Genomic DNA, 26,105 nt, shown 5'->3' with positions numbered 1-26,105 from the left:
ACTCAGGCGCCGCTGATCAATAGAACATGGTCCCCGAGACAAAAGACTAGCCATTCTCGTGTGGGATTGGCTGGATTGAGCTGTATGCGTCACGTAGAGCTGAGATAATCGAATCGTTGCCATCTCGCAGCTGCTCAAGTAGCTCAAAGAATCCTTGCAGGGTCGTGACACCAGGACCGGTGGATGACTCGAGCGCTGTGCCTCGAGAGTACTCGATTGCCATGACGACACCCATGGCGATGTCATGAAGTCGCTCCGCCATACCCGCGCCGTGAACTTCCAGAAGACTCCTGTCCAGCTGCTGACACTTGGCAAGGACCTGATTGGCCAGGTCTATCACGAAGGACGGCTTCATGAACGGCAAGGTGCTTGCAACATCCAACAGATCATGAGTCAGGCAACAGACCCATAGGCGGACCAACAGCCATTGCTGCAGGACGAAGCAATCGGCCCATTGTGCGCTGTTCAATTGTGGGTTCGTAGTCGTAGCGTGAGCCGAGGTATCCGTGAAATCGTGGTCGATAGCTGCTTTCGTTTGATGCATCGCCCCAGCAATTGCATGATACACACTGCTCACTCGAGCAACATCAAGCTTTGTACAAGTCTCGATGTGAGGGGCGCAGGTGCGGTTCCAACAGGGGATGACATACTCATCGACGGCATCGCATAACCTCATCAATTGCAAAAGCCCATGCATCGCAGCGACATCGCGGCTGTCATGTACGAGTATGCTCGAGATCTTGATCGTAGCGTTGCCGTCTATGCGTCGGTACAGATCATCGATGCGGTCCATGTATTGGCCAGTGCTTCGTTCTTTGTAAGCTTGGATCGGGCCATGAGTGGAAGTAGAGAAAGTGTTGGAGGGAAACATGGAACGGCAACGCGAGACAAAGGCATCAGGAACATCTTCCGGACCTTCAGTCTCCATTCCACTCCCGTTCCAAGTGTGGGAAGTAACTCACAAGGTGATAGAATGATTTCGCTGCAGCGCGTAACCCCTCTCCGTTACAGTCAGGATGAGAAGTAGTCGAAAGCGCTGGCCTTGCTCATCCGAGGGCAAGGAATTGTAAGTCTCGGGCAGATGCAGACCGATGAGCTTCCCATACTCGATTGCTTCTCTCAGGCGCAGCCACGCCGCCTTATGATAGCCAAGACCAAATAGAGCTGCAAACATGAAGAAACTCGCAATGACAGCCTCGGAGCTGATTTGTTCTCCAAACGTGATGTCCCTATGGTTCGTTGCTTCTCGAAGCATTCCCTCAGCTTTTGCTACACGTGCTGGCATAGACTGAAACTCCTGTCGATAGACCGGCTGCACTAATGTGAGTGCGCAGAGCGACAAGACCATTGCCGCGAAATGCGGATCTCTGTCTTGTCGACGAAGCATAATGTCCCTATACAGATTGAGGCGGTTGACGATGGGCAGCGTTGAATAGAGTCGATCAAAGAAAATGCTGAGCCACGGCAGAACATCGCTCTCGCAGAAAGCGCTTCGAGAGGAATAACTGGTATCAAGTGAGTTACCAGTCGCTGAGGCGTCGGTAGGGTGTTCAAGTACGGTGTCCCCACCAGGCGATGCTGTGCCGCCAGATATAAGCACAGAAGCATCCTCTCGCTCAGCGACAGTACCGGACGAGCCAGCGGGTGCTTGTGCGAAAGGCCTCAGTTCCGTGTCTGACCCGGTAACATGGTTGATATGTCGAGCCTGAGTGGGCTTGTTGCGATGCTGACGATCAAGGAGAAGCTCGACGCGTCTGTTCCGGACAGTGTTGGGTGCGAAGGAGCAGTCAAGGTCCATACTGAGGCACCTGTGACATGGTGACTTGCCATCGCAGCGGAGCTTTCGAAAACGGCACGCTGCGCACGCCTGCTTTGGCATGATGATGCCGCAAAATCAGAAGGAACATCGCGTCGAAGGTTCTATTGCTAGTGTATCACCTAGAAACACGATTCCGGCGGAAGTCCACATTTGAACACGGGCTACAATCGACGGCGCCAGGTTAAATGGGATGACCGCATAAGCAAAGCAACTATTGAATTGTATCTGGGATGCTGAGTTGATGGACTAGCAGGCGTTTAAGACCAGGCCACGTGACGTAGTCCAGTCATCCGGTCGACGGTGCAGTGGCAATCGCGACACAGATGTCACCCTGCTTGGCACGACCGCGACGATCCGTCTCTCCTGCTCCAGGCTCAGCTCACTTGTTCATAAGTTCGAGAGTGCCGGCCGCCTTTCGCCCTTGCAAGGTCAGTGCCAGTCCATGCCAGCAGCTGCACAGCACACTGCACTGCGGGCTCCTATGTGGGGCTTTTTGACTTAGACCATGATCGTGGGGATGCGCGGGGAGGCACCACCGAGGCCAAACCGGTGGTCATGCGAAGCTTGTATGAGGCAGCCAACGTGAGCTTGCCCGATCCCCACAGCCATGAATGTAGGCAAGTTTCACGTTGCATGTTTCAGAACGCCACAAGGCTACATGACGGCGATTCCAAGCACCGAGCTTGGGGAACAATATGGCAAGAATCTCCAGTAACTCCAGTGAAAGCCCTTGGCACGAACGCAACGACACTGAATAGCTGTTCCGTTCCTCAACGTTTCCTATCAGGACAGCGCTCAAGGCTAAGTTGCGCGCAAAAAGAAATCTACTGACGACAGGGTATTGGCGCTTACGACTTGAGAGTGCTCAACATCAATTGCAGAAATTGCCGTTTTTGTAATGGCTTGAGTGGGTACACATCTGTACAAGTCCGATATAGAAGCCACAGCTCAGCACAAGCACCTTGAACATCTTTATCGATCAGGAACGTTCACGGAGGCACCAGCTCGGCTGAGTACACCAGGAGGTAGGAGACCTACAGGGCAACGATTGCCGTCGTATTTCACCACTCATCTCCAAGGCCAATATATCAGTCCATTGCAGACATGGCGTTCGCAACATATCACTACCTTCTCGCTGTCCTCAGTACCTTGATACTGTACAACCTCTACAGCCGCTATCGCTTCAATTCGCGGTACAAGCTTCCACCAGCCCTACCTGGCGCACTGCCCCTGATCGGCAATACGCACCAAATCCCGCCACTGAACCAAGGTCTCTGGGGTCAGCGCATGGCAAGACAGCATGGTGAGCTCTTCACCGCCTCGATCGGCGGCTCAACTTGGGTCTTCCTCAACTCCTCCCGCGTGGTCAACGATCTCATGGAAAAGCGTTCCGCCATCTACTCTTCCCGAGCTCCTGCTCCGTTCGCGTCTGGCTTGTTGTCCAACGACTGCCGCATGCTGTTGATGCCATATGGCGAGCGCTGGCGTCTGCTACGTCGGATTCTCCACTCCGTGCTCAATAAGCAGATGATGCCCACATTTGCTCCCTTCCAGGACGTGGAAAGCCGGCACTTGCTTTGGGATTTTCTTGATAATCCGCAGCAGTGGCATCTGGGTACGCAGCGCTTCGCGAACAGCGTCATAATGTCTGTTGTGTTCGGAAAGCGTATGAAGCTCGAGGATCCGGATGTGAGAGAGTTGTTCGACACATCAAATGAGCTGATCCTAGCGCTGCAGCCGGGCGCTAACCTGGTTGATTCGCTGCCGGTGTTGGCGAAAATTCTGCCTAAGCCGCTGCAGTGGTGGCGTAAGCGTGGTGAGCGTTTGCATGACAAGACTGTTGGAGTATATAAGAAACAAGTGCAGGACCTCGAGAGGCGGATGGCGGAAGGCAAAGCAAGAGACTGTTTTGCGGTCCGGTTTCTCAAGGATCCCAGTACAAAGGACTACGGAGCGACGCAGACTTATTTCGCTCTGGGAAGTCTGATGGAAGCCGGAAGTGACACAAGTCGTATGACAATCAGTCAGGTCATGGCGCTGCGGCGACAGACAAGCGCTGGGTGGTGACAGCCAGGGAAGCGTTGGACCGAGTCTGCGGCTCCGCCGGCTCGTCTGCCACGGACATGCGATTGCCAAATTTCGATGACCGTCCGGAGCTGGAGTACATCACGGCAACAGTGAAAGAGGCTTTCCGCTGGCGACCCTTCGCAGAAATAGGCCTGCCCACAATGCTGATTCAAGACGATGAGTATGAGGGTTACAAGTTTCCGAAGGGGACGCTGTTCACGTGGAATGCAATGGCGATTGCGCTTGATGAGAGGGAATACGAGCAAGCGGAGCGGTTCTGGCCAGAGCGGTTCATGAACGGCGATCTTAACAACGTCATGAAGGGCCACTGGAGTTTCGGGCCTGGTGAGTCGCTTCCATCGCTCATTTCCATAATTTCAATCGACAACGTGTTGCTGACGCTGGCATGATACATCTAGGACGACGAGCATGCTCCGGGTACAACGTTGGCGAGACGAATGTTTGGATCGCAGTTGCGAGACTGATCTATTGCTTCGACTTTGACGAAGTCCCTGTGAGAACTCCCTCTCTCGGCTGCGCTGCGCCGCGAAGGCCAGGCAGGATGATACTGATCTAACGTGCGACCATAGGGTAAGCCTATTGACACCCTCTCCACAAACTGGGGCGAGCACAGATGGGCACCTATCGCTGTGAAGATCACTCCGCGAAGTGTCGCTCACGCCGAGCTGGTCAGGCGGGAGTGCAAGGGAGCTGTTGATGCAGAGTATTGATATTATGCAAGATGCGTTCTATATACGTCGTGTGCGTATACACTACGGTGAATTAAGGGTCGTCCGAGGACATAAAGCAGCGATTGAGTGTGTGGAGTGGATGGCCGGTCTCGATCGTGTTGTAGTGCACTCGGCCGCCATGTTTGAGTGCCAATTATATCTTTCACCTTCCAAACAACGTGTACTTTTGCTCAATGGGCAAGATTCTTCACCGGCACCGGAGAACAATCTCGACGAGCGCCACTCTTCCCTGTCCTCGCTTCTGGTCAACTCGATCCCTCGCATCAAGAGGATCAAAGAAGAGATGGTCACTCCATGTAGCAATAGAGCTAGTCAACCGGTCTCTTTAATGACCTCACAAGCTTGTCATCCGGCGTCATGTCCGCCGAGCCAAGAATTAGGCTTGTCATCCGGTTCAATCGGGGCAGAGATCGAGGATTCTCTTGGATTTTCTGGACATCTGAACCTCAGTCTTTGCTGGCTACCTAGTACATTCTAGCCTGCGTTGAGTCTTTCTCATGGGCCGCGCCTAAGACGTCGACTCTTTTCTCAGGAAGAGTTCTTCCCCAGACTCCTCGGCCAAATGATTGTTCCGAGCCTGAGGACCCCAAGCTCTTCCCACATGTTCCCCATAAAGTAGGTGGGGTATTCCCCAACACTGATTCACGGTTCCCACATGAGCCTAGACGTTGCTTCGGTAGCCGAAGATACTGGCAATGAGGGGCTCTTTTTGGCATGGTGGCATCACTGGTAGGGTTGATGTACCTCAAAGCCATGACGAGACTGATAGGGACCGTCGTGCCATACTTGCGCTCGCTAGATAGTCATTGACCGACGACTGAATCAACACTGCCCAGCAGCAGGAAGGCTCGACAGCCAGTGACCAGAGGGAAGGCGCCAACGTTCACAGAAGACGCCCGTCATGCTTGCCACACAAAATATTGGCTCGCTGCTCTCTTTGCCAGCGCTGCAGCCGCGATCTTTGCGTTTCCCATTGTGTCATTCCTCGCGTTCTACTTCTACACCATTCCCAACAGCCTCAAAGATTCTCGACGTCGAAAGTTGCCTCCAGGACCGCGAGGACTACCATTTCTTGGAAATTACCTCGATCTCGCCAAAGCAGACACATTCCGCTTCCAGGTTCAAGAGTGGTCGAAGCAGTATGGCGAGGTGTGGTACACGAAGATCGGCGGCGGTGACTGGATTTGGCTGTCGTCGCCACGAGCAGTCAAGGAACTTATGGACAAGCGTTCTTCCATCTACTCGTCTCGGCCACCAACACCTCTTGCCGGAGATACTGCTTCTGCAGGCCGCCGTCAGCTGTTCATGGCCTATGGTCCCGCGTATCGCGTTGTTCGCAAAATCGCCCACTCGCTGCTGAACATTAATGTCACGACCAGCTATCAGCCCATCCAAGACCTGGAGTCGAAGCAATTGATGTACGACCTGATCCACAGTCCAGAGAATTTCTACGATCACAATCGCCGCTACTCGTCCAGCGTGATCCTCACCGCCACATACGGCCACCGCATGCCAGATTGGGACGCACCCATCATAAAGAGCATCTACAAGGTGATCAACAACCTGCAGACCTTTGCTACTCCAGGCGGCTGGCTCGTAGATACGTTCCCAGAGCTCGCCGTGCTGCCGTCATGGATGTTGGGCAACTGGCGCGAGTTTGGCAAGAAGTGCTTTGAGCACGACTCGCCAATCTACTTGGGTTTGTGGCGCAAGATGAAGCAGGAGGTCGATGAGGGACGCTGCAATCCCTGCTTCGCGCGCGACTTCTACTTGTCAGAACCAGAGAAGCAGGGTCTGGATGAGCTCCAGGCCGCATATCAGACTGGCGGCCTGGTCGAAGCAGGAAGCGAAACGACGTCAGCATATCTCAACTCGTTTATTCTCCGCATGCTAGAGAACCCTGACGTAGCGAAAAAGGCACAAGAAGAAATCGATCGGGTTATTGGGCACGAGAGATTGCCCGAGTGGGAGGACGAGAAAGATCTGCCGTACCTAAGAGCAATCATTAAGGAGTTGCTGCGCATGAGACCGCCAAATAAGATCGGCATCCAGCATGCCACGACCGAGGACGACTGGTTTGACGGCTACTTCATCCCGAAAGGCAGTGTTGTTGTGCTTGATTGGTGGTATGTGCCCTCCCATTTCCCTGCTGCTGCCCTTCCCGCTGACTTGATCCGGGATAACACCGCTCCATCTTCGTCCTGGACACCCCTGGCACAATGCTGACATCCTCCCACAGGACAATCAACAACTCACCCCTGCTCTGGACCGATCCGCAGAAATTCCAACCCGAACGCTTCCTCAAGAACCACCCTCTTCCCGCCGCAGCGTACATCAACGCCGCCGACCCCAACGACCGCGACCACTTCTCATACGGTGCCGGCCGCCGCGTATGTCCCGGCGTGCACCTCGCCGAAAAGTCCCTCTATCTCAACATCTCCCGCGTCCTCTGGGGTTTCAACCTCAGCAAGAAAGTGGGTCCTGATGGGAAGGTGATTGAGCCCGAGGCGGGTATGGTGCCAGGTTGGATGACTATTCCGCTGCCGTTTGAGTGTGAGATCACGGTGAGGGGCGACGGCAAGCGGAAAATTATGGAGAGGGTATGGGAGGAGGCTAGGAGAGGTTTGAAGGCGGATGGCGATATCCCTGATGGGCAAGGGTACGGGAACAATTTGAAAAACCGGGGCTAATGGACTCAAGGTGGAATCAATGTTTTCGCATGTATGCTCTATACATCGGTGGCTTGGCCACAGCATTTGTCTGAACATATTTTCTCATGCACCAACGTTTTTCGTTGTTCGAACCACAGCGCTTCCATGCTCAGAGCAATGTCTACACGATTTCGATGAGAAGAGCTGCGTCAAGAAATCCCCATTATGTTCGACTGAAATTGGTGCAACATGTTACTTATTTGCGCGACGCGTGTAGTCAAGACCGCTTCCAGACCGGACGCTAGTCAGAACATGTCCGAGAAGGAAATGATCGTACCGACAATACCGACTTCGCAACAAAACGTCTCCTACGAAATTCCTGGCCACGACCCATTACTCTTGCTCATGTCCATTGGAAGTCACGCCGCAGTCTCATTCACCAACATCGTGGTATTGTACGCACCAACCTTCGTCGCAGGTCCCAACTTCGCCTCCACTGCACTATCTGGGCCAGGTCCCAGGTATGCCTGGCTGATGAAACCCTCGAAGTTCTCTCTGAGACCATGCGTTGACTACACACATAAACGGTCAGCACCAACACATCACACACATCCGCTACACCAGGAACGAGGAACAAGACTCACATGCGCCATCATCTTCGCCAACTCCTGATCATCCTCAGCCCGCTTACACAACTTGAAGAACTCCTCCCTGTCCTTCTCACTCTCCGGGTTCCAGATCAAGTCAAAGTTCTTGCGGGACATCGGATCGATGACTGTCTTCCACTTCTGGATGCGTACGCGCGAGTACTCTGTGAGGATGGATGTGTCTTTGACTGTTTGGTTGTGGATGGCATACAGCGCGTCGTAGAGGGAGCCGACGTCCGCGAAGCCGCCTGTTAGACCCATTCCACCGCTGAGATCGTCAGTAGTGGAGGGAAGGTAGGAAATCGAGAGTACTTACAAGGGGTTGCAAAGATGGCCAGCATCAGCCACGAGCAAGAACCTGCCCTCCCGCATCGTATCCGCGCACCGTTGGTGCAGCTTGTACGGACTCGCACTGACAAGCTTGTAGTCACCAGGCTTGGGATTTCCCGGCAAGATCTTCTCATATCGCTCTGGCTGCCGCTGGAGATATTCTTCTGTGCTAAGCCCCCACTTGTCACCGTAAGTAACACGCCAGAGCCCGTCCTTGGTGATCTTCGCCGCCATATACCAGTTCTCTGGGTCGATGATAAAGTTGCTGTCCCAGTAGCCAAACTTGTGGAAGTCGTAATATACATTCGTCGCGATGATCTGATGCTGGAGCGTCTCGCCAGGGTAGTTCAGGTCTCCATGCAGTGATCGCCGGATCTGCGAGTTGGCGCCGTCAGCTCCGATGATGTAGTCCGCCGACAGCCATTTCTTCGAGCCGTCCTTGAGCTCGACTTCGACTGAAGCGGAGCTGTCGTCCTGCTTGATGTCGACGACTTTGTGCTCGAAGAGGATCTCCGTGTTGGAGAGGCGATTGAAGTGCTCGAGCAGTAGTCTGTCAAGGCGATCGAGTGGGAGGCAGACCATGGGATAGTCTACCTCAACTCCACGATTGCGGATACCGCCGATGAGGGTCGTGTCGGGTTTGCGCCAGCAGACGCTGTCCGGGTGGAAGCCTTGCTCACGCAGGTCGTCGAGTACGCCGGCACGATTGAGGTCGTAGCAGGCAGAGGGGGCGTAATGGGCGGCTCGAGGGTTCTCGTCGAGCTTGTGTGAAGCTTCGAGCATGGTCACTGGGATGCCAGCTTTGGCGAGGAGGATGCCGAGGACGAGGCCTGAGGGCCCTGCACCGACCACGATGGCAGACTTGATCGGCGCTGCTGGCTGATCCTTCCATGTTTTGGCCGACATGTTGGCTGGCTGATGTGTGAATGATAGCACTGTTGGAAGTGTTTGACTTGCTTAGCTTGTGAAGCAATTCGTCCTGTCGTAGGCCCAGCAGGTACAGTGGTCGTGTATGTTGACTTTGAATGTCTTGGAATACCGAGTGTATGCAACACGATCAATCCGCAATTGTTCCGGTGACAAGTCTCCTCGTCTCTGGTATAAATTGGGGTATGAGACCTGGGACGGCACTCAATGGGGACGGTCCTTCGTCGGTAACAATATTATGCCCGAGCGACTTCCTGACAATCCGTGCAGGATGGAATTCGCGAGACCTTGCTATAAGACAAGCCCACATAGTGTTTACCTAGGTATGGTGCCATGTTGCTGTCTGTCACTGAAGGAAGCCCCACATCCTTGGAGACCCGTGTGAGGGGGGCAGGCGCGCGACGAAATGCCCCAGATTTCCCCACATTGTGGCGAATGCTCCGTCCGGGTTCTGGACTTACTTTAGTGATCTGTCAAGTGCTAGGGGAGATTTATGCAAGAACGCATCGTCCACGACTCGTGGGCTGGGAATCAGCTCTTACAATTCTTGCCATGAGGGTTTGTTCATGCGGGAGACTGACTCTCAAAAATGCCCGATGTGCCTGCCATGCCAAGCCGGTGGTCAACACGATACCGACCCACGGAGAACGCTGCGCTGTGTACTACTTGACGCAGATTCTGACGATGGCCTTCGTGACAGCGCTGAAGGTCCCTTGTAATAGCCCACCACCATCACAATGACCTATTTGAGCTGCATCTGCAGATCAAGGAACAGCTCGTCCCAGTCAGGTGCATCGAAATTCGGTCCATGTTCGATATATGACTGCCAGATCTCGTCAAAGTCAGACTGATCGTGCTGATCATGCTGGGTCTGCATTGCATCAAAGTTGTCGTCAAAGATTTGTGAATTCGATGGCAGGCCATCGGGCACTGGTGCCGCCTGTGGGACCCCGTGAGCCACGCCGTTGGCAAGTGCTCCAAAAGCAGCGAAAGGCGGCGTGCTCCTTTGCTGTGATTCAGCAGCCGGTCCATCAATGAATCGAACTTTGTGTTTTCTCATCACATCCATCAGCGAGTCGAGAAACTTCTTGGCCACTGGGCTACGATCTTTGGCACCCTCGAGCACGCTGAGCGCGTCCTTGACTTCTGCTAACCTTTGCGCTGCCTCTGAACTGTTGCATTGCCGATCACCCTTCCCGTTCATGTTAAAGCAGAGGTCCATGACTAATGCGACGCAAGCAAAGAACATGTGATGGTGAATTCCAGACATGGCTAAGAGGCTGGTAGCCATGGACTTCTGCCTGTCAAGCTGATGTTTGATCGCGATGACCTTGCGGGCTGACTCGAGACAGACGTTTCGCGAGTGTGCATAAGCAGGATTGGTGAAGCCACGGACCAAGAATGGCTGATGCAGTCGGCATCGTCGCATTTGACAGATCATGTTGGTCGTGTATTTCTGGACCAGTATGGAGGGTCGTTCAGCATACAAGCTTTGATAATGTGCATCATTGACTGGGTCGAATTGAAAGAATGGCGGCAGCTCTCTGAGAAAAGCTGCAAATCTGCCATCAAGCGCGATGATGTCTTCGTATCGAACAGAATCGGCTCCTGAAGACCCAAGCGGGATCGTGTCGATGATGTGACGGGCAACTTCGGCCAGCTTGATGCGTTGGATCAAGTACGACGATGCCGTTGGTGTCGTCAGCGGACGCTCGAAGGTAGAATCTTGGATCTCGAGATCTTCCTCTTCGATATGTCTTGGTAGCCTGGTCGCGATATGCCTTGGTTGTACTGAGTAAGTTCCTACCGTCTGGTCAGCATTGTCGTACGAGGACTAGACATCCAGCCGACGCTACGTACCTTCAGAAGGCCCACCACTAACGCCGAGCTGCCTAGTCGTTGTTAGCAACGCCGATAATTGCTGGAGTGGGTGAGGAGTGAGCGCACCAATCAGTGGCCGTTAAGTGCCACCATATCCTTCTTCTCACCTCCAGCTCGACTTTGTCAAGGTTCTGATAAGAAGCTTGTCTTGTATCCGGATGATCAAGTCGGTGAAGCCCCAGGTCCTTCGCGATAGCAAGAGCTACCGCCATGCCACTTCGGGACCGTCCCGAAAATCCCTCCAGGTTATACATCAGAAAGAACGCAGTGATGGACGCTTGAAGGTCTTCCATGCTTACGAGGCCTAGCCGACGTGATGAATCGAGGCAGTCAAATGCATAGCGAGCCCAGACAGTGCACAAGACTTCGGCTTCGTCCCCGGATATTGGCATCCCAGGAACATCGACAGCGGGACCGATAGCATATCTCAGGGCTGCAGCGCTTGCGAACAAGCTCAACAAGAGTGCAACAGCTCCTGGCGACGGTTGTTCGTGCCTTTCGATGGCTTCGTATACAAGATCCAGCGTTCGGTATACATGCGGAGTGTAGGTGACATGATGTAGGAATTCGATGTGCTGATGGTACACATCCAAGAATACAATGGCCTGGAACTTCTGCGGCAGGTATATCATCTGCGCCTGCGTCGATGAACGCAAGCGGCTGAGCTTTTCGACATAATTGATATAGTTGATGTGGACGATGCGATACTCTAAGTCGATGGCCAGTTTGATCTCGTTATTGTGGGTTCCTATGTTCTCGAGATGTCGAGTATCAGTATTGTGTGCGGCTTCAGTGTCGTCGGTGATCGGTGTATGGTAGGAATCCGATGGTGTCAGCTGCTGGGGCAAGCTATGTGGCGTCGTGTGCGAATTATAGGCTACTGGCGTCGCTGAGACCTTCGCATCAACGCGTTGAAGTAGCTCCTCCAATCTCTGAAGCCTGGCGACAACATCAGGATCATTGTTGTACGACGTCGCCGGAACGGCGCTCTGAGCCTTGGCATATTTTAGAGCATGATTCGAAGTCAGAGTGACTCGGAAATGCTTACCAATGCTGAAGCTGCCCCTGGTAAGCTCTGCTCCCGTTCGCATGCCACGCCTCTCGAGATGCAATTTGAGCATGGCTGCTGGCGAGAGCATCGCAATTTCTTCTTTCTGCACAGAATACATGACACCTACGGTCCTCCAATCAGCAACTTTGTGCAAGCACTGAGGCCAGCACACGTACAGGGTCTTGGCGTCGGGAGGTCATAGTCAACACAGTCGCTGGCAATTTTCATGCAGTCTCGCTCTCCTGGCGATTGCTCGGACTCTCCGTGAGAGTGAGCCAGATGAGGGCGCCATGCATTGATGGTCGGGGGGTAGTTGAAGACAAGATGACATTCGTTCCTGCACTTTCCACGGAGTTTCCGCGTAGTGTCCATGGAAACTAGACCTCTTTCGGAGCTCGAGAAGAGGAGCTAAACCGCTTCGGACATTGGGCTTGGAATGAGTGAACGAGAAGCATTCCCCACCACTGTTGCTATCTGCTGCACTGGGGGGCAGTCATCTTGGACAGAAGCTCTAGCGAAGGTCACGGTGGCACTACTATTGGTGCGCCAGCCGTTCGGAGTGTCCATATCCACCGACATGGCTCCATGGCTGATCCATATTTCTACCTTTGTCTAGGTAGCGTGATGAAACGATATCCGTAGCGCTCGTGGCTCCTCTACCATATATAGTTCCGTTACAAGCTCTTGATGCCACAGAGTGATTCAAGCAAGTGGAAGCATTTCTCAAAAGTCAGAGTAGCGTTCACAGCAGATATGACTGAGAAAGACACAACCATCGCGGAAGGCAAGTCGCTATCGTCCAGATCGATAGCCGCTGATGAAGCCCTGTCAGAGTTTGGTGCAGCTGAGAGCAGTGAATGGACGTATGTTGCAGCTCACAAACTCCTGAATGTTGAGAAGGACAGCGCTAATTGTCCCGTTAGGCTTTCGTCCATCTCATGTCTGATCGGCTCCTTCTGCTCGTTGTTCATCTCAGTGGGCTTCCTGAACGCCTGGGGCGTTTGGCAGACATACTACCAAGAGCATCAACTAAAGGACCGATCAGAATTCGATATTGCCTGGATCGGCTCTTTCGCGACCTTTGTTCTCATGTTTGGTGGTGCAGCAGCTGGTATCCTGGTCGATAAACTCGGTCCCACGGTATGCCGCGTTCAGCACATGTTCAGGTAAACTCTCGTCTAATATTCTGACCGCTCATAGCCGCTACTGGCAAGCGCATGCACAGCAGTGTCCTTGGGATTTTCCTCACATCGCTCTGCGAGGAGTACTGGCAATTCTTCCTAGCTCAAGGGCTCCTCACGGGCCTGGCGATGTCGTTTCTTACCATTCCGTAAGCCCTCCCAAGCATCGAAAGGCAATTGAGACTCAGCTGATGATGACCATAGATGCGTGTCCACTCTGGCGTTGCACTTCACCAAGCATCGCGGTCTAGCTACCGGCCTGACCATCGCTGGCTCTTCGCTTGGCGGCGTAGTTTGGCCAATCGTTGACGATCAATTGCTCAACCACCGCCGCTTGAGCTTTGGCTGGACGATGCGCATCAATGGCTTCATTGCGATCCCACTAGCGATCATAGTGACCGTCTGCGTTCGACGACCCAACAGCGCGCCGTTACTCAAGAAGGCTAAGGCAGAGTCCACCCCAACGACCGCTGCTGTCGAGCAAGACAACAAGACAGCCAAAGAAGAGGAGGATGAGAAGAAAGCCAAACGCAAAACCGGACTCGCGATCTTGAAGCGGCCGGTCTTCATCCTTTTCGCTGCGGGTGCTTCCATATTCAACCTGGGTGGGTTCACTGATGCTCTTTTGTCCTCCCAAGTGTGCAGTGCAGATTGCTGACCTCGGATCCAGGGATGTTCTCACCCTTCTTCTTCGCCCCAGCATACGCCACACACCTGGGCTATGGAGCCTCATTCGCCTTCTACACGTTATCGGCCCTAAACGCATCATCTCTATTCGGTCGCATTCTGACCGGCATTGCTGCCGACCGGCTTGGCGCATTCAACCTTGCGACTATGGCTGGCTTGATTGGTGCTGTCGTCTGCTATTGCTGGACTACCGCCACGAGTCAGGCGGGCATCATGGTGTGGGCGATTGCGTATGGTTTCTCCAGTGGTGCGATATTATCGCTGCAAATGCACTGTGCGACGTCGATAGCGACGAAGGAGACCTACGGGACGGTCTTGGGAGCTGGGTTCGGATTGTGCTCAATTGCGTATGTCTTTCCAGTCTTGCTACTCTTACTCCTCTCACTGAGCGATTCATGACTGATGATTCCCCATAGTGGCTTGGTAGGAAGCCCGATAAGTGGCGAGCTTCTCCCACACGGCTTCCTTGCTCTGTCGATGTATGCCGCGACCACGCTTATGGTTGGGGGACTTTGCCTTGGTGGCGCCAGGTTGTGTCTGAGCCGGAAACTTCTGGCGAAGGTGTGATGAGCTCCTTCAGTCATCAATCGGTTGTTCAAGGAGCAGCGTCGACTCAAAAGAATCAAATGGACTCGGACCTGCATCGTAGATCAAGGGCTGCTATAGCACGGGAATTTGTAACAATGAAGCTGGCCGAAGGATGGGGCTGGGGAGCATAGAACCCTCGGCGTTACCTTCGGCCAGCGCCATCGCCACTCACCACACTACTGTTCAGTCTTGGCACTTACCAAGATGTTCTTTATATATTGTCGTGTCATATTTTCGGTCAACAATCGACCAGAAAATGATTGCCTAGCGACCGAGTTCTTAAGCCACCATCGTCCAGATGGGTAGCAGGGTTGGGTACCACCATAACCACAAAACCTCGGGCCACCCTGCTATGTTAGGCAGAGAAGAACACCTCCTCCTCCTCCGATCGATCGACAGCGTTAAAGGCGTGGAACTTAGGAATAACAACCATAACCATAACCAAAAAACCTATTCAATTAGGTTTCTCGAATGGCCTTCGGGAATTTGAGTTTTTGCGTTTTTGGTGATGCGAATGAATTTGCGATTGCCTAATGACTCGGTCTAGACGTAGTGTCTTCTTGCCGGACATGCCAATGGTTGCCGGGCCAGATTCGGCGTATACAGTTCTCGGTTCGACTTAAAGATGGCTTAGCACTGCTTTCTTCTTGCGTTTTGCCAGTACATTACTTGACCTTGGTGCGACTGCAGAGCTACCGCATTATCCCCGGTCCAACTGTCCACACCGATAGCTACCTGACGATAACCTGATCACGTCCGCCACGCGATTGCCCAGTAAGCAGCCCCTTCATCTTTGCCCACCACTTGCCCACACCGTTATGGTTCTGTCTATACACGTTGCCTCTGCTGTCCACTTTGTAAGCCGGCGTGTCAGAGCGGCGCGGCCTCGGAGCAACTTCATCACTGGTCGACCGGTCCGAGATATCATTGCTGAAGCTAGTCCCGTCACCTAAAGATGCACCCGTGCCGTTCTCGCCGGGCAGAGCCGTCATCCCGGGATCTTCTGCCGGCAGACCCTCACGGCGCTTGGCGAGCTGCTTGATCTGTGACTGTTCATCTCTCTGACGTCGCGCTTCAACATAGATGGCAGCATTGCTGGAGCTGGCATCTCGCTGGGCGGGCGAGGTCTTGAATGATGAATTCTGATAATGGTTGTACGACTCCATGCTTTTCTGCGAGATGGCAGACTCTACGTGTCAGGTGTTTGTTGCTCGGAAAGTCTCACGGTAACAGCTTTTGATGATGATTTTATGGCTTACCTGGACGGCACACAAGCTGACAAGTCGGGGCCAGGCCTCCCTCGGCCTGATCATCGGACCGTCGTCCTTGTTACCACTCGATGGAAAGGTTCATGGTACAACGGACAACAGCATACGAGCTGTTGCGGTAGCTTAGAGCTGGGGAGTTGCTTGCAGTTGTGCATCACCAGCAATGCCATGGATCCCCTGATGGGAGTACATTAGGGAAAGAAGGCAACAGCAATTCCTAAATCACGCTAAGGAAGGCAAGCTCTTGGCAGTCACGTGTCGGCCTTACTTTGAATTGCCTGCGTCACTTTTGTGGTATCTCCGCATGCCTCAAAGTTCAAAGACAATCTGCAGCATCTTCTGTTCCCTAGGTCCGCAGTCTCACTGTTCGCATGCAATACTGATCGCGTGAGCTCTTACCAGGGGTCGGAAAGGGAGGGATCATCCAGGCTACTTTAGGCCAGCTTCACAATCACAAGATGGTTCGATCAAGATGACGACCAACTTTCTTCAAGGCATGCGACATGTCGCCAGACTTGCCTCGCGCACTGCCGCCGAAAAGTCGTCTGCTTCCGCACTGGTAGACTACTCATACAGATATCATATCCCACGGCGGATATCGACAAGAGGTTTCTCGAGTCATCATGGCGCGACTGCACAGGCACTCTTCCTAGACTCGAAGCAGAAGAAGAAATCACCGCCTCCTACAAGTCAAAGTGATAGAAAGGAAGCCAAAGTAAGAGCAGCAGATGGGACCCCAATATCTCTCTATCTGGGAGAGCTGCACGAGAATGGCAACTCGTCTGCATCACAAGAGACTTCATCGACCTCGAGGCCGCCCCACGGTATCCTGAACCAGATTCCTAAGCGAGCCTTCCACACCTCAACCAGGCGAACAGATGCGGAGAAAGGAGACCATGCCGCAAGGTCGCCTCGATCAGACCAATCGGTTGACAAGGCCTCGTCAACGCCACCCGAGCCGCAAAAAGCTACTCAAGAGCATTTCTACGACAGGCTGCACATGCCGCAATTCCATCGACCGACCAAAGAAGAATTACTTGCTGCAGCAACGGGGTTCTGGTCAAGATTGAAAGTTCGCTTCAAATGGCTGACCATCAAGAGCGTGCGACCTTTCAACATGGACGAGATCTTTGGCTTCTTTTCGTGGATCTTACTTGGTCACGTCGTGTGGATCATTGTCGGAACCACCACGTTTGTCTCGCTGGCCATCCTTGCCATCAACACTGTCTTCGCGCAGGAGACGCTTGCTGGCTGGGTCGGCAACTATCTCACCAAATCATCAGGCGTCAAGGTCGTCTTCGAGTCCGCCATCGTGCCTAAGTGGAGCGGTGGTGTCATCACATTCAAGAATGTCTTCGTGTCCCGTCGTCCAGGTCCGCAGAAGTCGAAGGTCACTAAGGGCTCACCCGAAGCTGCAGCTGCAGAAGCCAGTGCTGAGGAGCCGATACCGGATGAGGACCAGAACTACACACAGTTCGATGTCAATATTGGAGAGGTGAACGTAACCTTATCGTTCAACAAGTGGTGGAATTCAAAAGGTCTACTGAAAGACGTCGAAGTCAAGCATGTCCGAGGAGTGATCGATCGCACACATGTCTTCTGGACTGGCGACCACGGTGATCCCAAGTCATGGCGTCATGAGCATGTTCCTGGCGATTTTGAGATAGAGTCCTTCAAGGTAGAGGATCTGCTGCTCTCACTCCACCAACCACATGATTTTCGACCCTTCACCATCAGTTTGTACAACGCAGAACTGCCTCGACTCCGAAAGCATTGGCTCTTCTACGACTTTCTCTGCGCAAATAATATGAGTGGAGAATTTGACGGATCGCTGTTCACCATACACCAGCGCCAACTCCACAGCTTTACGGGTGCGCCATTGAATGATCCCACGGAAGACCCGACCGAACCATGGAAGAAGCAATCACGCATTCGACTCGATGCGCTCAACATCGACCACCTGAATCGAGGCGTTGAGGGCCCTTTCGGCTGGATCACAGAAGGCAACGTCGACATAGTCGCTGATATCATGGTCCCGAACGATGATGACGAGTCCGCCCTGAAGATCATGACCGATTTCTACGACCGCCTCGAAGCCACACTCACCTCCCGCAAACATCTGGAACAAGTCGTTGCTACCACATCAGAAACGCCATCATCGGCGACCGCCGCACGAATTCCCTCTTCTCCACAACCAGCATCATCTCGCTACCTCGTCATGGACCTGCGTATTCACCTCAACGACGTCCGCGCATCGGTACCCATCTTCACACGCGATCTCAGCTACATCAACAACGCCCTCATCCGTCCCATAGTCGCATATATCAATTCGCGGCGAACATTCATTCCCATTAATTGCCGCGTCGTCAAGCGCGCATCAGACTTTGACGGCAGCTGGACCATCTACGACTCGTGCCTGATGGACGACTTATCGGCTGAAGTCTACGACGCGTTCGCGCGCGATGTGACGGACGACCAGGCTCGAATGCGGCGATTCAAGGCGGTTGGGATGTGGGGAGCGCAATTGGCTTTGCAAGCACTCTTTCTGGTGGGTGGCCCTTTGACTGTTTTGCTACTTTAGTGTATGTGTCTAATACTCCCAAGGGAATGGCTGGCGGAATTGCCTAGCGTGTCATGCTGGCAACGTTGTAACGACGATGATACCCCTCTCACCAACTTTGATTTTCTGCATTACCAGCGGGCAATGGCGTTCAGGCTCGGGCGGGCTTCATGGAGGGGCGGCGGGCACTTGTTGATAGCATGGATATGTATACACAAGAATGGCGCAATGAGAGGGTTCTCGTTGCGGACACGAACGGAAAATCAGGCCTTGATGGATGTACATGCTGGGAGGCCGCCCAGTAGATAATTGTGGGCGGGTCCGGTTGATATGAGAATCACAAAGCTCGATTAATATTTCACCTGCTGCGTCGTCCTGTCCTTCCGTCTTTCCCAGCCTGTTGCTCTCTCTCATCATACATCATGTATTCGTCAATGCGCCAATTTCTCGACCTCACTCTTCCCCAAGAATCCCGCCAACTTGTCACGGATGTCCTTCTTGATCTTTTGCGCGGCGGCATCCCCCAGACTCGTCAGCACGTCCCTATTCTGACACCTCCCACCACTCCACGCCACCCCCTCGAACCGCCACTTGATCCACTGCACCGCACTCGGCACTCCCGTCAGCAGCAGCGCCGCGTGCTCTGCACTCACGTCCCTTATATACTCGATTCTTGCGCCGCCAGCGCAGTAGAAGTCATACAAAGCATCCGTGTCACTAATGGGCGAGATCTGGTCTTGCACGCCTTTATACATGAAGACGGGTATCGAAGCAGGAATGGGGCGCTGGCCCATTGCGTTGGCGTTCGTCACTGCTAAAACTTCTGGATCGGAGAAGAACAGGTCTTCGCTCGTGAAGTAATCCGCCAGCACGTCCTGTCCCAGGAACGAAAGAAGGTTTGCGCCGAGACATTGGGTGTGTGCCTTGTTGAAGTATTCAGCTTTGTTGGATAGGAGGTTCTCGGAGACTTTAGCTGCGATGTTAGGGTACTCGTTCGCCAACCCGATGATGCCGCCTGGCACGAGGCCTGCGAAGGGCGAGGCGGTGAGGTATGGGAGGGCGGTGGTTATGTTTGGGACGGCGCCGCCGAGAGCTACTCCGATGAGCTGGGATAGAAGCTCAGGCGCATAGGTGGAAGCCAATTCGGCAGCAAACGACGACACCAAGCTGCCGCCAGAATATCCCCACATCGCAACCTTCGCGTCAGGATCGACGAGCCCGGAGGAGAAAGTAGCGCGAATCCCATCAAGGACATGCTGTCCGCCGCGCACATTGGCGAGAAAAGCGGCATTCGGTCCCTCGTGGTCCGGGATAGTGACGATCCAACCCTCAGCGAGCGCGGCGCCGATGGCGAGGATCTCGATCTGCGTGCCCACGGTGCCGAAGGGGCCACTGGAGGATGAAAGAGCTTGGAAGGCGTAGCTCGGCGCGCAGTTGAGGGAGGCGGAGTCTTGGGCAACTTGATAGGAGAGTAGTTTGGAAGGGGACGGGTTCGTCAGGGGGACGAGGACTGTGGTGACGGTTGAGGAGGGGTTGCCGAAGGAGTCGGTGCTGCGGTAGAGGATCTGGTGGGCGGATTTGAGGGGGACGGGCAGGATCCCGAGCGCGGCGATCAGTGATGGCGGATTGCGTATTGCGAGAATGGTGCCGGGCGCGGTGGATTCATAGCCGGCGGGAGGGGTGTAGAAGGGGTCATTGGTGGGTGGTGTGACGAGTTGGCGGGTGCTGAGTGGGGAGGCGGTGACCAGGGCGGAGAAGGAGAGGAGGACAGAAATCATGAACTTCATGGTGCAAACGAGTGGACGCCTCCGGATCGGAAGCAAAGAAAGACTGTCTGAAGTGAGGGACAACGGCTTGATGGTTGATCCTGGAAGCCTTGTGGAGGAGCAAGACAGCGTTTTATGCTCTGAACTCACATTTGGGACCTACGCTGGGACCTGGGGCTTCGCGCCTGGTGCAAACTCAGCATTTGCATGTGCGAGGGATTCAGGCGAGGAGCGCCGAGGCAGGTGGGAGATTTCATGAAGAACGACGTTGTCTTGTCCTGATTGTCTGCAGTGTGCCACTGACTCGACGACAACTTTGCAAGGGTGTCTTCGGCAGCTTCCGAGAGGAGAGCCGCCTAGTCGTATATAGATCGAATAGAGGTAACACTCCAGATGAACCGGACGTCGACGCTTTCGCGGGGAGAAGCTGGGTCTTGCGCAATCGATAGCAAGACTATACAGCGCCACTTTTGTACCGACATTGTATGTCCTGGCCAAGACCGGGAGCTAGATCCATGTGGCATAGCCGCCGAAATTAATCGATGTTGACGAAGTCTGGAGGCGATATTATACACCTGTTTTGGCTAGCTCGCAGGGCGCTCGCGTCTGGGGTCTGGGGAGCGAGGGGACGACTACCACCAGTGCCTAGACGGTACAATACCTTTCGCGTGGTCATAGATGGACGGCATCAGTTGTGCAGTCACAGTCCCACTCGCACTGTTGCCTCAGCACATGCTCTCGCCATGACTTTGCTCAAACTGTTCGTAGACCGCCGCTGCAAGGGAAAGAAAGATGTTGAAAAATGCGCGTCACGGGGCGTGGTCAAGATCAGGGGAAAGCTTGGCATAGTGGAGCCACCTGAAGAACGTCAAGTCGGAAAGCGCGTTGACGCGAGATTTCCAGCTCCTGGCACAATGTGTTCCTGACCAGGTGTCTCTGACGGGCTTTCCTCTGGCCATCAACAGGCTGGAGCTTCCAGCGTCGCGCTCGTTGTTGTTTTGCTTCTGCAAGTGGTATTGTGTGCGCTTAGAGCCGGGCTCCCATGAGGACGGCGGTGACTGCCGCATGTGAGTCGTGTCAGTGAGGCCTTGACCTCCGATGCCCATAAGATTGCACAGCGGAAGCAGGCACGTCTGCATTTGAACGCGCGTGCTCCAATGCATGATAAGCGAGCACGGTCCTCCTACCAGGCTCGAGAAGGTACGACCAACGAGCTGGGACTTTGGAAGAAGTTCAAATACATGAGGAAAGACCAAAAGTTATTTGACTCGATAGTCCGCGCATGTCGTATCATTCGATCCACTTGCCTCAGCAAAGTTCGCGGCCGGCTGACCTCGAGTGGCCGACAATCACGTACCTCCGTATCCGTCCTTTATATCCTGCTTCCCTACCTCTTCTTCCCATCAGCGACGTGATGGGCGTCGAAACTGGTATACCCGCCGCTATACAGTCCACTGTTACCGCCCGCCGTGATCGCTCCAGCGGTCTGGTTCCCGGCCACTCCAGGAGTGTTGGCCGCCCACTTGTCCAAGCTGGCCTGGTCGTGGCCCGTGTATTTGATCAGATCGGCTTCGCTAATCTTGGACGAGCCGTCGGGATTGCGCCCATTCTTGTGGTTCTTGAACGCGATGTATTTGTCGCCTAGCCAGCCCATGGCGGATGATGCGTGTCGCTTGACGGATTTTGATTGAAGTTCTTGATTGGGGTGGTTGCTACGGCGCTCGACCAAGGTTGACTGGCCTGTCCGAGAACCCGCTTCGTGAGAATGACGTGATGGACGACATCTCTGCAAGCAAGGAAGCCGTCTTTATAGTCAGCAGCTGTGAGGCACGAGCATACCGCGACCACAGATTTCCCAACCAGAATCGCTAGAGTAGTGGCGTGAGTCAAGGTAAAAATAGAAGTTCTGGTCGTATCCGTACAAGCTCAGGTGACAGATGTGGAAAAGTCCCGCCAAGCTTCATTCATGTCGATGTCACTGACCGGTCCATTGCTAAAGATATCCGTCAATCCGATCTCTAGCAAAATCGTCCCCTCGGTTGGCTTATCTATCCACGGCTGGAACCAGCATGATCTAGCCTCATGATTCGGCATTCCTGGCGATGAAAGCTACGAACTCGATCAGGGCTAGCTCGCAGTTCTGGCTTTCTGCAGATTTCTCTGCTATGGACGCCGCTATAATGAGTGCGTCTGCAAGTCAGAAAGCTCAAATTAGCAACCCAGAGAACGAGGCCTGTCGGCCGAACCAGTCTTAGGTCGGGACTGCAGCATATCGAGCTCGTTCACGAGACCAGTCCACATCATCACTACCTTCGACATAGTACATTGGTGTCAAGGCCTGCAGGATGGCGCCCTCCATCGTATCCCATTGGTTCAGGTCAATGGCGTACCAGCCTGAAGAATGGTGAATGTTTGTGCTCAATCTTGGATACAGGTCCTGGCCGCTTCTGATAAGTTGGCCACTTTTGGGGAACTTGCTGAGCAGCCCTTCCAGAGGATGGCCAGGTTTGGCATTGGCACCTGCTGCACGACAGTCGTTGATTGCCTGTGTCCAGAAGTCTTTCCACAGGTCTGTACTGGTCTTTCTGGATCCGAACTGCCGCTCTGGAAGATTCTCGAGCAGATTCCGATATCCCAAATTGGTGATTATCCGAGTTTGCTTCTGCAGCTCGGCATCTTTGTCCGCAAGCAAACCTTTCAGGACCTCAATCTTGGCAACTAGCTCTGCTTCCCGCCCATTTGACAGAGGCTGGTACGTGAAGTTGCGGAGGGCTTCGAAGATCTCGAATGGGTTGAAGGGCAGGTTCGGAATTCCCGCCGCTTCAGCGAAATTTGCCAGCCTGTGTGACAATGCTCGCCAACTATGGCTGAGGTTTTTGACTTGACGTACTGACTGTTCGATGGCATGGACTGCGTCTATGGGTAGGTGATGGGCGAAGATGGTGAAGTGGTCCGCCGCATCCCTATTATCCCGGAAGAGGTATAGCAACTGCTGTGTTTGTGAGTCAAGCTCCAGGCGGATATCGTAACGGTACGCTTTCTGCTTGAAATGGATCGCGGTCTCATTCTCGACTTGCGAGCTTAGGAGTGACATGAACACATCTCTCAACCCAGAGCCAGCCACGACGTCAATCCGTGCGATGAGCTTGGCCAAAAAGACTTTTGGTTCGCCACGGAACACGTCCAATGCTTCGAGGAAGTGAGGATCATCGTCGTCGTCAACGAATGGTCTCACTGGACTTGCTGACAGGTTTGTATTATGCTTTGACCACTCAGTATCCCGGTAAGGGTTCCACTTCTTCCACAACTGTCCAAGAGTAAGGATTTCCTGCAAAAATGCTCGTAAGCGCTCAACATTGACGGCGCAATTTCCATTCTCATTCTCAATGGCATCTGCGAACAGCAGGCTTATGTCTGTGCTCTGGAAAAGCTGGCTGAGTGTTAGGCTTGTGGCCGCCATCTGGCCTCAACTCGAGGTTGATAAAGAACGATGGCTAAAGCCGTCTATGCGTATCTGCACTCTGACACTGACCAGATGATTCAAATCCTATCGCAGATAACATCAGGCTCGACGTGCCAGCGTGGAGTAGGGAGACCATCTCTGCCACAAACACATTGCTTACCCCACGCTGACCACTGCTTGCGTGGCAACGAATCAGATGCTGGCACAAGCGCCTGCGGACCTGCGGTCAACAGCAACAACAAATGCTGGATCATGGTCCCTGATGTGGTGATCCATCAGCTGAAAGGAACAGGATGCAAAACAGCGTACGAGAAAGTCTGGACAAGCCTTGTCAGAAGAAGTTCAAATTGCTTGTCTAGGGTAGGCCCTTCATGCCGCAGTATCTCAACCACGCGGCCTCTCCATCCCCGCACTCTATTGAAGCCACCTTCCTCCAGACATACCTCGAACCATCACACGACACTGCTGCTTGCTCCCTACAGCTGATATCGGAAGTTGGGGCTCCTGTCAGTAAATCCAATTCCACCCTCACGCTCAGCACGCTCATCCTCCTCTGGAGTCCAGCCCTCAGCCAGTCGTCTGTCCTTGCCTGCTTCTCTGCGCAGGTAAATCCATCGAATGATCCACCAGCTGCAGAATGCATAGCCCAGACACGCAAGCGACCAGCCGTGGCCCATCTTGAATTCGGGGGCTGACTTTGTCTGGTAGATCTGTCCCGACACAATGCCACCCAAGTTCGTCAACGTGAGCTGGATACCCAAAGACACAGCACGCTTGCCATCTGGGGCACAATTACCCGATAGCCAGGCGATGTTGCCGCCTGTGCAGATGAAGCAGGCTGTTGCAATCAAGTACGTCGCGAAGTACTGGACACCGACGGGGACATCCCAAGCCAAGAGAATCGCGTAGCCGGCCATCCCGACAGGAGCCATAGTGACCAACACCCAGAAGCGCGCATTCTTTTTATCCGAGATATACGCGCCAATAGCGTACACGATTGCGCCCCAGAGATTGACAGGAATGACAAGGTATTGGGACTGCTTGAGCGTGAAGTTGAAACCGTTGCGCAGGATGACCGGCAGGAAGGTTCCAAAACCATATAGGATCGTCACCACCATGATCTGTGTAACAGCGTGCAGCCAGGTCTTGATGTCGCCAGCGCCAGCCTTGAAGTGTTTCTTGCCGTAGTGACCAGTACCGCCGGAGTAGGCGCGAGACTGCTCAGCGCGCCAGGCCATGATCTTCTTGTCCTCTGCGTTTAGGAAGTAGGCGGTCTGATAGTCCTTGGGGACCAAGTAGATGCAGCATCCGGCCCAGACCAGCGTGATGAGTCCTTCGAGGATGTACAGCCAGCGCCAGCCAGGATAGCCAGCGACTCCGTCCATGTAGAGAATGGCGAAAGCAATGAGGCCGCCGAAAGCTCCGCTGAGCGCAGAAGCGACTGGCAAATGGTCAGCGTATGAATCAAGATCGGGCTTGGGAGATTTCACTCACTGAAGAGGTAGGACACACGCTGAGCAAGCTCTTCACGCTTGTACCAATTGGCGAAGAACAAAGTCAAGCACGGAAAGAGGCATCCTTCGAAAAATCCAAGGATGAGGCGGCATACACACAGACCAGCAAAGTTCTGGACAAAGCCATTGCACATGCATGTCAGGCCCCAGCAGAACTATCTGTGTCAGTCAGACTCGACGAATGGTTCAGAGAACTTACTGTAATGGCAGGGATCACACGGTTGAACTGCAGACGCTTGACAAGGACAGACGTTGGGAATTCAGCCAGGATATAGAAGATGTAGAAGATCGAAACGGCAGTCTGGCAGACGCTTAGTTTATGCTTCGACAGAGTACTGTAGGGATGGGCTCTTACATTGAGTTGATTGCCTTTGAGTCCGATATCCTTAGCCATGCCCTGGGTCGCAGCGAAGCCGATGTTGCCACGGTCCAAATATGAGATGAGCATGAGCATCATCAACACTGGTGCAACGAAGAGATCCAGCTTTCGGACGAGAACTTTCTCCTTGCGCTTGAACTCGGCTTCATCGGCAGCGACGCCATGCTCGAGGTAGCTGGCTTCAATCTTGGCCTCATCCTTGAAGTCGACATCCTGGCCGTCCATGCTGGTGCGTGGGACCGCAGCTCTAGGGTCCACGACCGCTGTCGCTGTCATGATGCTGGAATGGTGAATGAAGTGGCAATGGTCTCGAGTTCCCGAGTACTTGGTTCGTCTAGCGAGGAAAGAAGCTCTTATGTCTTTCTCATGGTTTCCGAAGGAAGGGATGACTGATATTGGGGAAGACGGAGTACTCCAGCATCCCCATCTGTCACTGAACTGGGCGGAGGAGTCTCCAGGTCTCTGTCTCGCGTGGCCATGGCTTGCCACTCAGGAAGGAAAAGATCAGCCGACAGGAGGGTTGTACCAAGTTTGCTGGGGAGACTTTCGAGCTAACAAGACGGAGTGCGCCAGC

The 26,105-nt window shown here is 53.7% G+C and overlaps 10 protein-coding genes across 10 annotated transcripts; 3 read left to right on the top strand and 7 right to left on the bottom strand.

Moving 5' to 3' along the window:
- Positions 1-46: 46 nt before the first annotated feature.
- Positions 47-1,798, bottom strand: AB675_3410 (uncharacterized protein; the record flags this gene model as incomplete). The annotated part of the gene is made up of 2 exons (XM_018143460.1): positions 47-806; positions 963-1,798. The coding sequence occupies 2 exons, from the start codon at positions 1,796-1,798 to the stop codon at positions 47-49; spliced, it is 1,596 nt and encodes a 531-aa protein (XP_017999614.1).
- A 1,125-nt stretch (positions 1,799-2,923) lies between these two features.
- Positions 2,924-7,328, top strand: AB675_3409 (Fumitremorgin C synthase; the record flags this gene model as incomplete). The annotated part of the gene is made up of 6 exons (XM_018143458.1): positions 2,924-3,800; positions 3,848-4,231; positions 4,306-4,400; positions 4,477-4,610; positions 5,475-6,764; positions 6,878-7,328. 6 exons carry the CDS (start codon positions 2,924-2,926, stop codon positions 7,326-7,328), a joined length of 3,231 nt encoding a protein of 1,076 aa, XP_017999546.1.
- Positions 7,329-7,708: 380 nt separating this feature from the next.
- AB675_3408 (Para-nitrophenol 4-monooxygenase) lies at positions 7,709-9,172 on the bottom strand (the record flags this gene model as incomplete). Its single annotated transcript, XM_018143457.1, has 3 exons — positions 7,709-7,861; positions 7,934-8,204; positions 8,253-9,172. The coding sequence occupies 3 exons, from the start codon at positions 9,170-9,172 to the stop codon at positions 7,709-7,711; spliced, it is 1,344 nt and encodes a 447-aa protein (XP_017999502.1).
- Positions 9,173-9,935: 763 nt separating this feature from the next.
- On the bottom strand, positions 9,936-12,195 carry AB675_3407 (uncharacterized protein; the record flags this gene model as incomplete). Its single annotated transcript, XM_018143456.1, has 3 exons — positions 9,936-10,996; positions 11,054-11,085; positions 11,141-12,195. The coding sequence occupies 3 exons, from the start codon at positions 12,193-12,195 to the stop codon at positions 9,936-9,938; spliced, it is 2,148 nt and encodes a 715-aa protein (XP_017999664.1).
- A 683-nt stretch (positions 12,196-12,878) lies between these two features.
- On the top strand, positions 12,879-14,560 carry AB675_3406 (putative transporter MCH4; the record flags this gene model as incomplete). The annotated part of the gene is made up of 5 exons (XM_018143455.1): positions 12,879-13,257; positions 13,326-13,455; positions 13,511-13,911; positions 13,977-14,340; positions 14,410-14,560. The coding sequence occupies 5 exons, from the start codon at positions 12,879-12,881 to the stop codon at positions 14,558-14,560; spliced, it is 1,425 nt and encodes a 474-aa protein (XP_017999793.1).
- A 752-nt stretch (positions 14,561-15,312) lies between these two features.
- On the bottom strand, positions 15,313-15,747 carry AB675_3405 (uncharacterized protein; the record flags this gene model as incomplete). The annotated part of the gene is made up of 1 exon (XM_018143454.1): positions 15,313-15,747. The coding sequence occupies one exon, from the start codon at positions 15,745-15,747 to the stop codon at positions 15,313-15,315; it is 435 nt and encodes a 144-aa protein (XP_017999578.1).
- A 574-nt stretch (positions 15,748-16,321) lies between these two features.
- Positions 16,322-18,477, top strand: AB675_3404 (Mitochondrial distribution and morphology protein 31; the record flags this gene model as incomplete). Its single annotated transcript, XM_018143453.1, has 2 exons — positions 16,322-18,397; positions 18,454-18,477. 2 exons carry the CDS (start codon positions 16,322-16,324, stop codon positions 18,475-18,477), a joined length of 2,100 nt encoding a protein of 699 aa, XP_017999712.1.
- Positions 18,478-18,840: 363 nt separating this feature from the next.
- On the bottom strand, positions 18,841-20,196 carry AB675_3403 (Lipase 1; the record flags this gene model as incomplete). Its single annotated transcript, XM_018143452.1, has 1 exon — positions 18,841-20,196. One exon carries the CDS (start codon positions 20,194-20,196, stop codon positions 18,841-18,843), a length of 1,356 nt encoding a protein of 451 aa, XP_017999627.1.
- A 1,366-nt stretch (positions 20,197-21,562) lies between these two features.
- Positions 21,563-23,635, bottom strand: AB675_3402 (uncharacterized protein; the record flags this gene model as incomplete). Its single annotated transcript, XM_018143451.1, has 2 exons — positions 21,563-21,915; positions 22,486-23,635. The coding sequence occupies 2 exons, from the start codon at positions 23,633-23,635 to the stop codon at positions 21,563-21,565; spliced, it is 1,503 nt and encodes a 500-aa protein (XP_017999579.1).
- Positions 23,636-24,114: 479 nt separating this feature from the next.
- AB675_3401 (putative transporter) lies at positions 24,115-25,807 on the bottom strand (the record flags this gene model as incomplete). The annotated part of the gene is made up of 4 exons (XM_018143450.1): positions 24,115-25,079; positions 25,133-25,307; positions 25,352-25,453; positions 25,508-25,807. 4 exons carry the CDS (start codon positions 25,805-25,807, stop codon positions 24,115-24,117), a joined length of 1,542 nt encoding a protein of 513 aa, XP_017999750.1.
- Positions 25,808-26,105: the final 298 nt, after the last annotated feature.

Source organism: Cyphellophora attinorum (assembly GCF_001299255.1).
Source record: "Cyphellophora attinorum strain CBS 131958 chromosome Unknown Contig14, whole genome shotgun sequence".
Classification (NCBI taxonomy): domain Eukaryota; kingdom Fungi; phylum Ascomycota; class Eurotiomycetes; order Chaetothyriales; family Cyphellophoraceae; genus Cyphellophora; species Cyphellophora attinorum.
The sequence above is the reverse complement of the archived record's forward strand: the minus strand, read 5'-3'. Positions and strand labels throughout refer to the sequence as shown.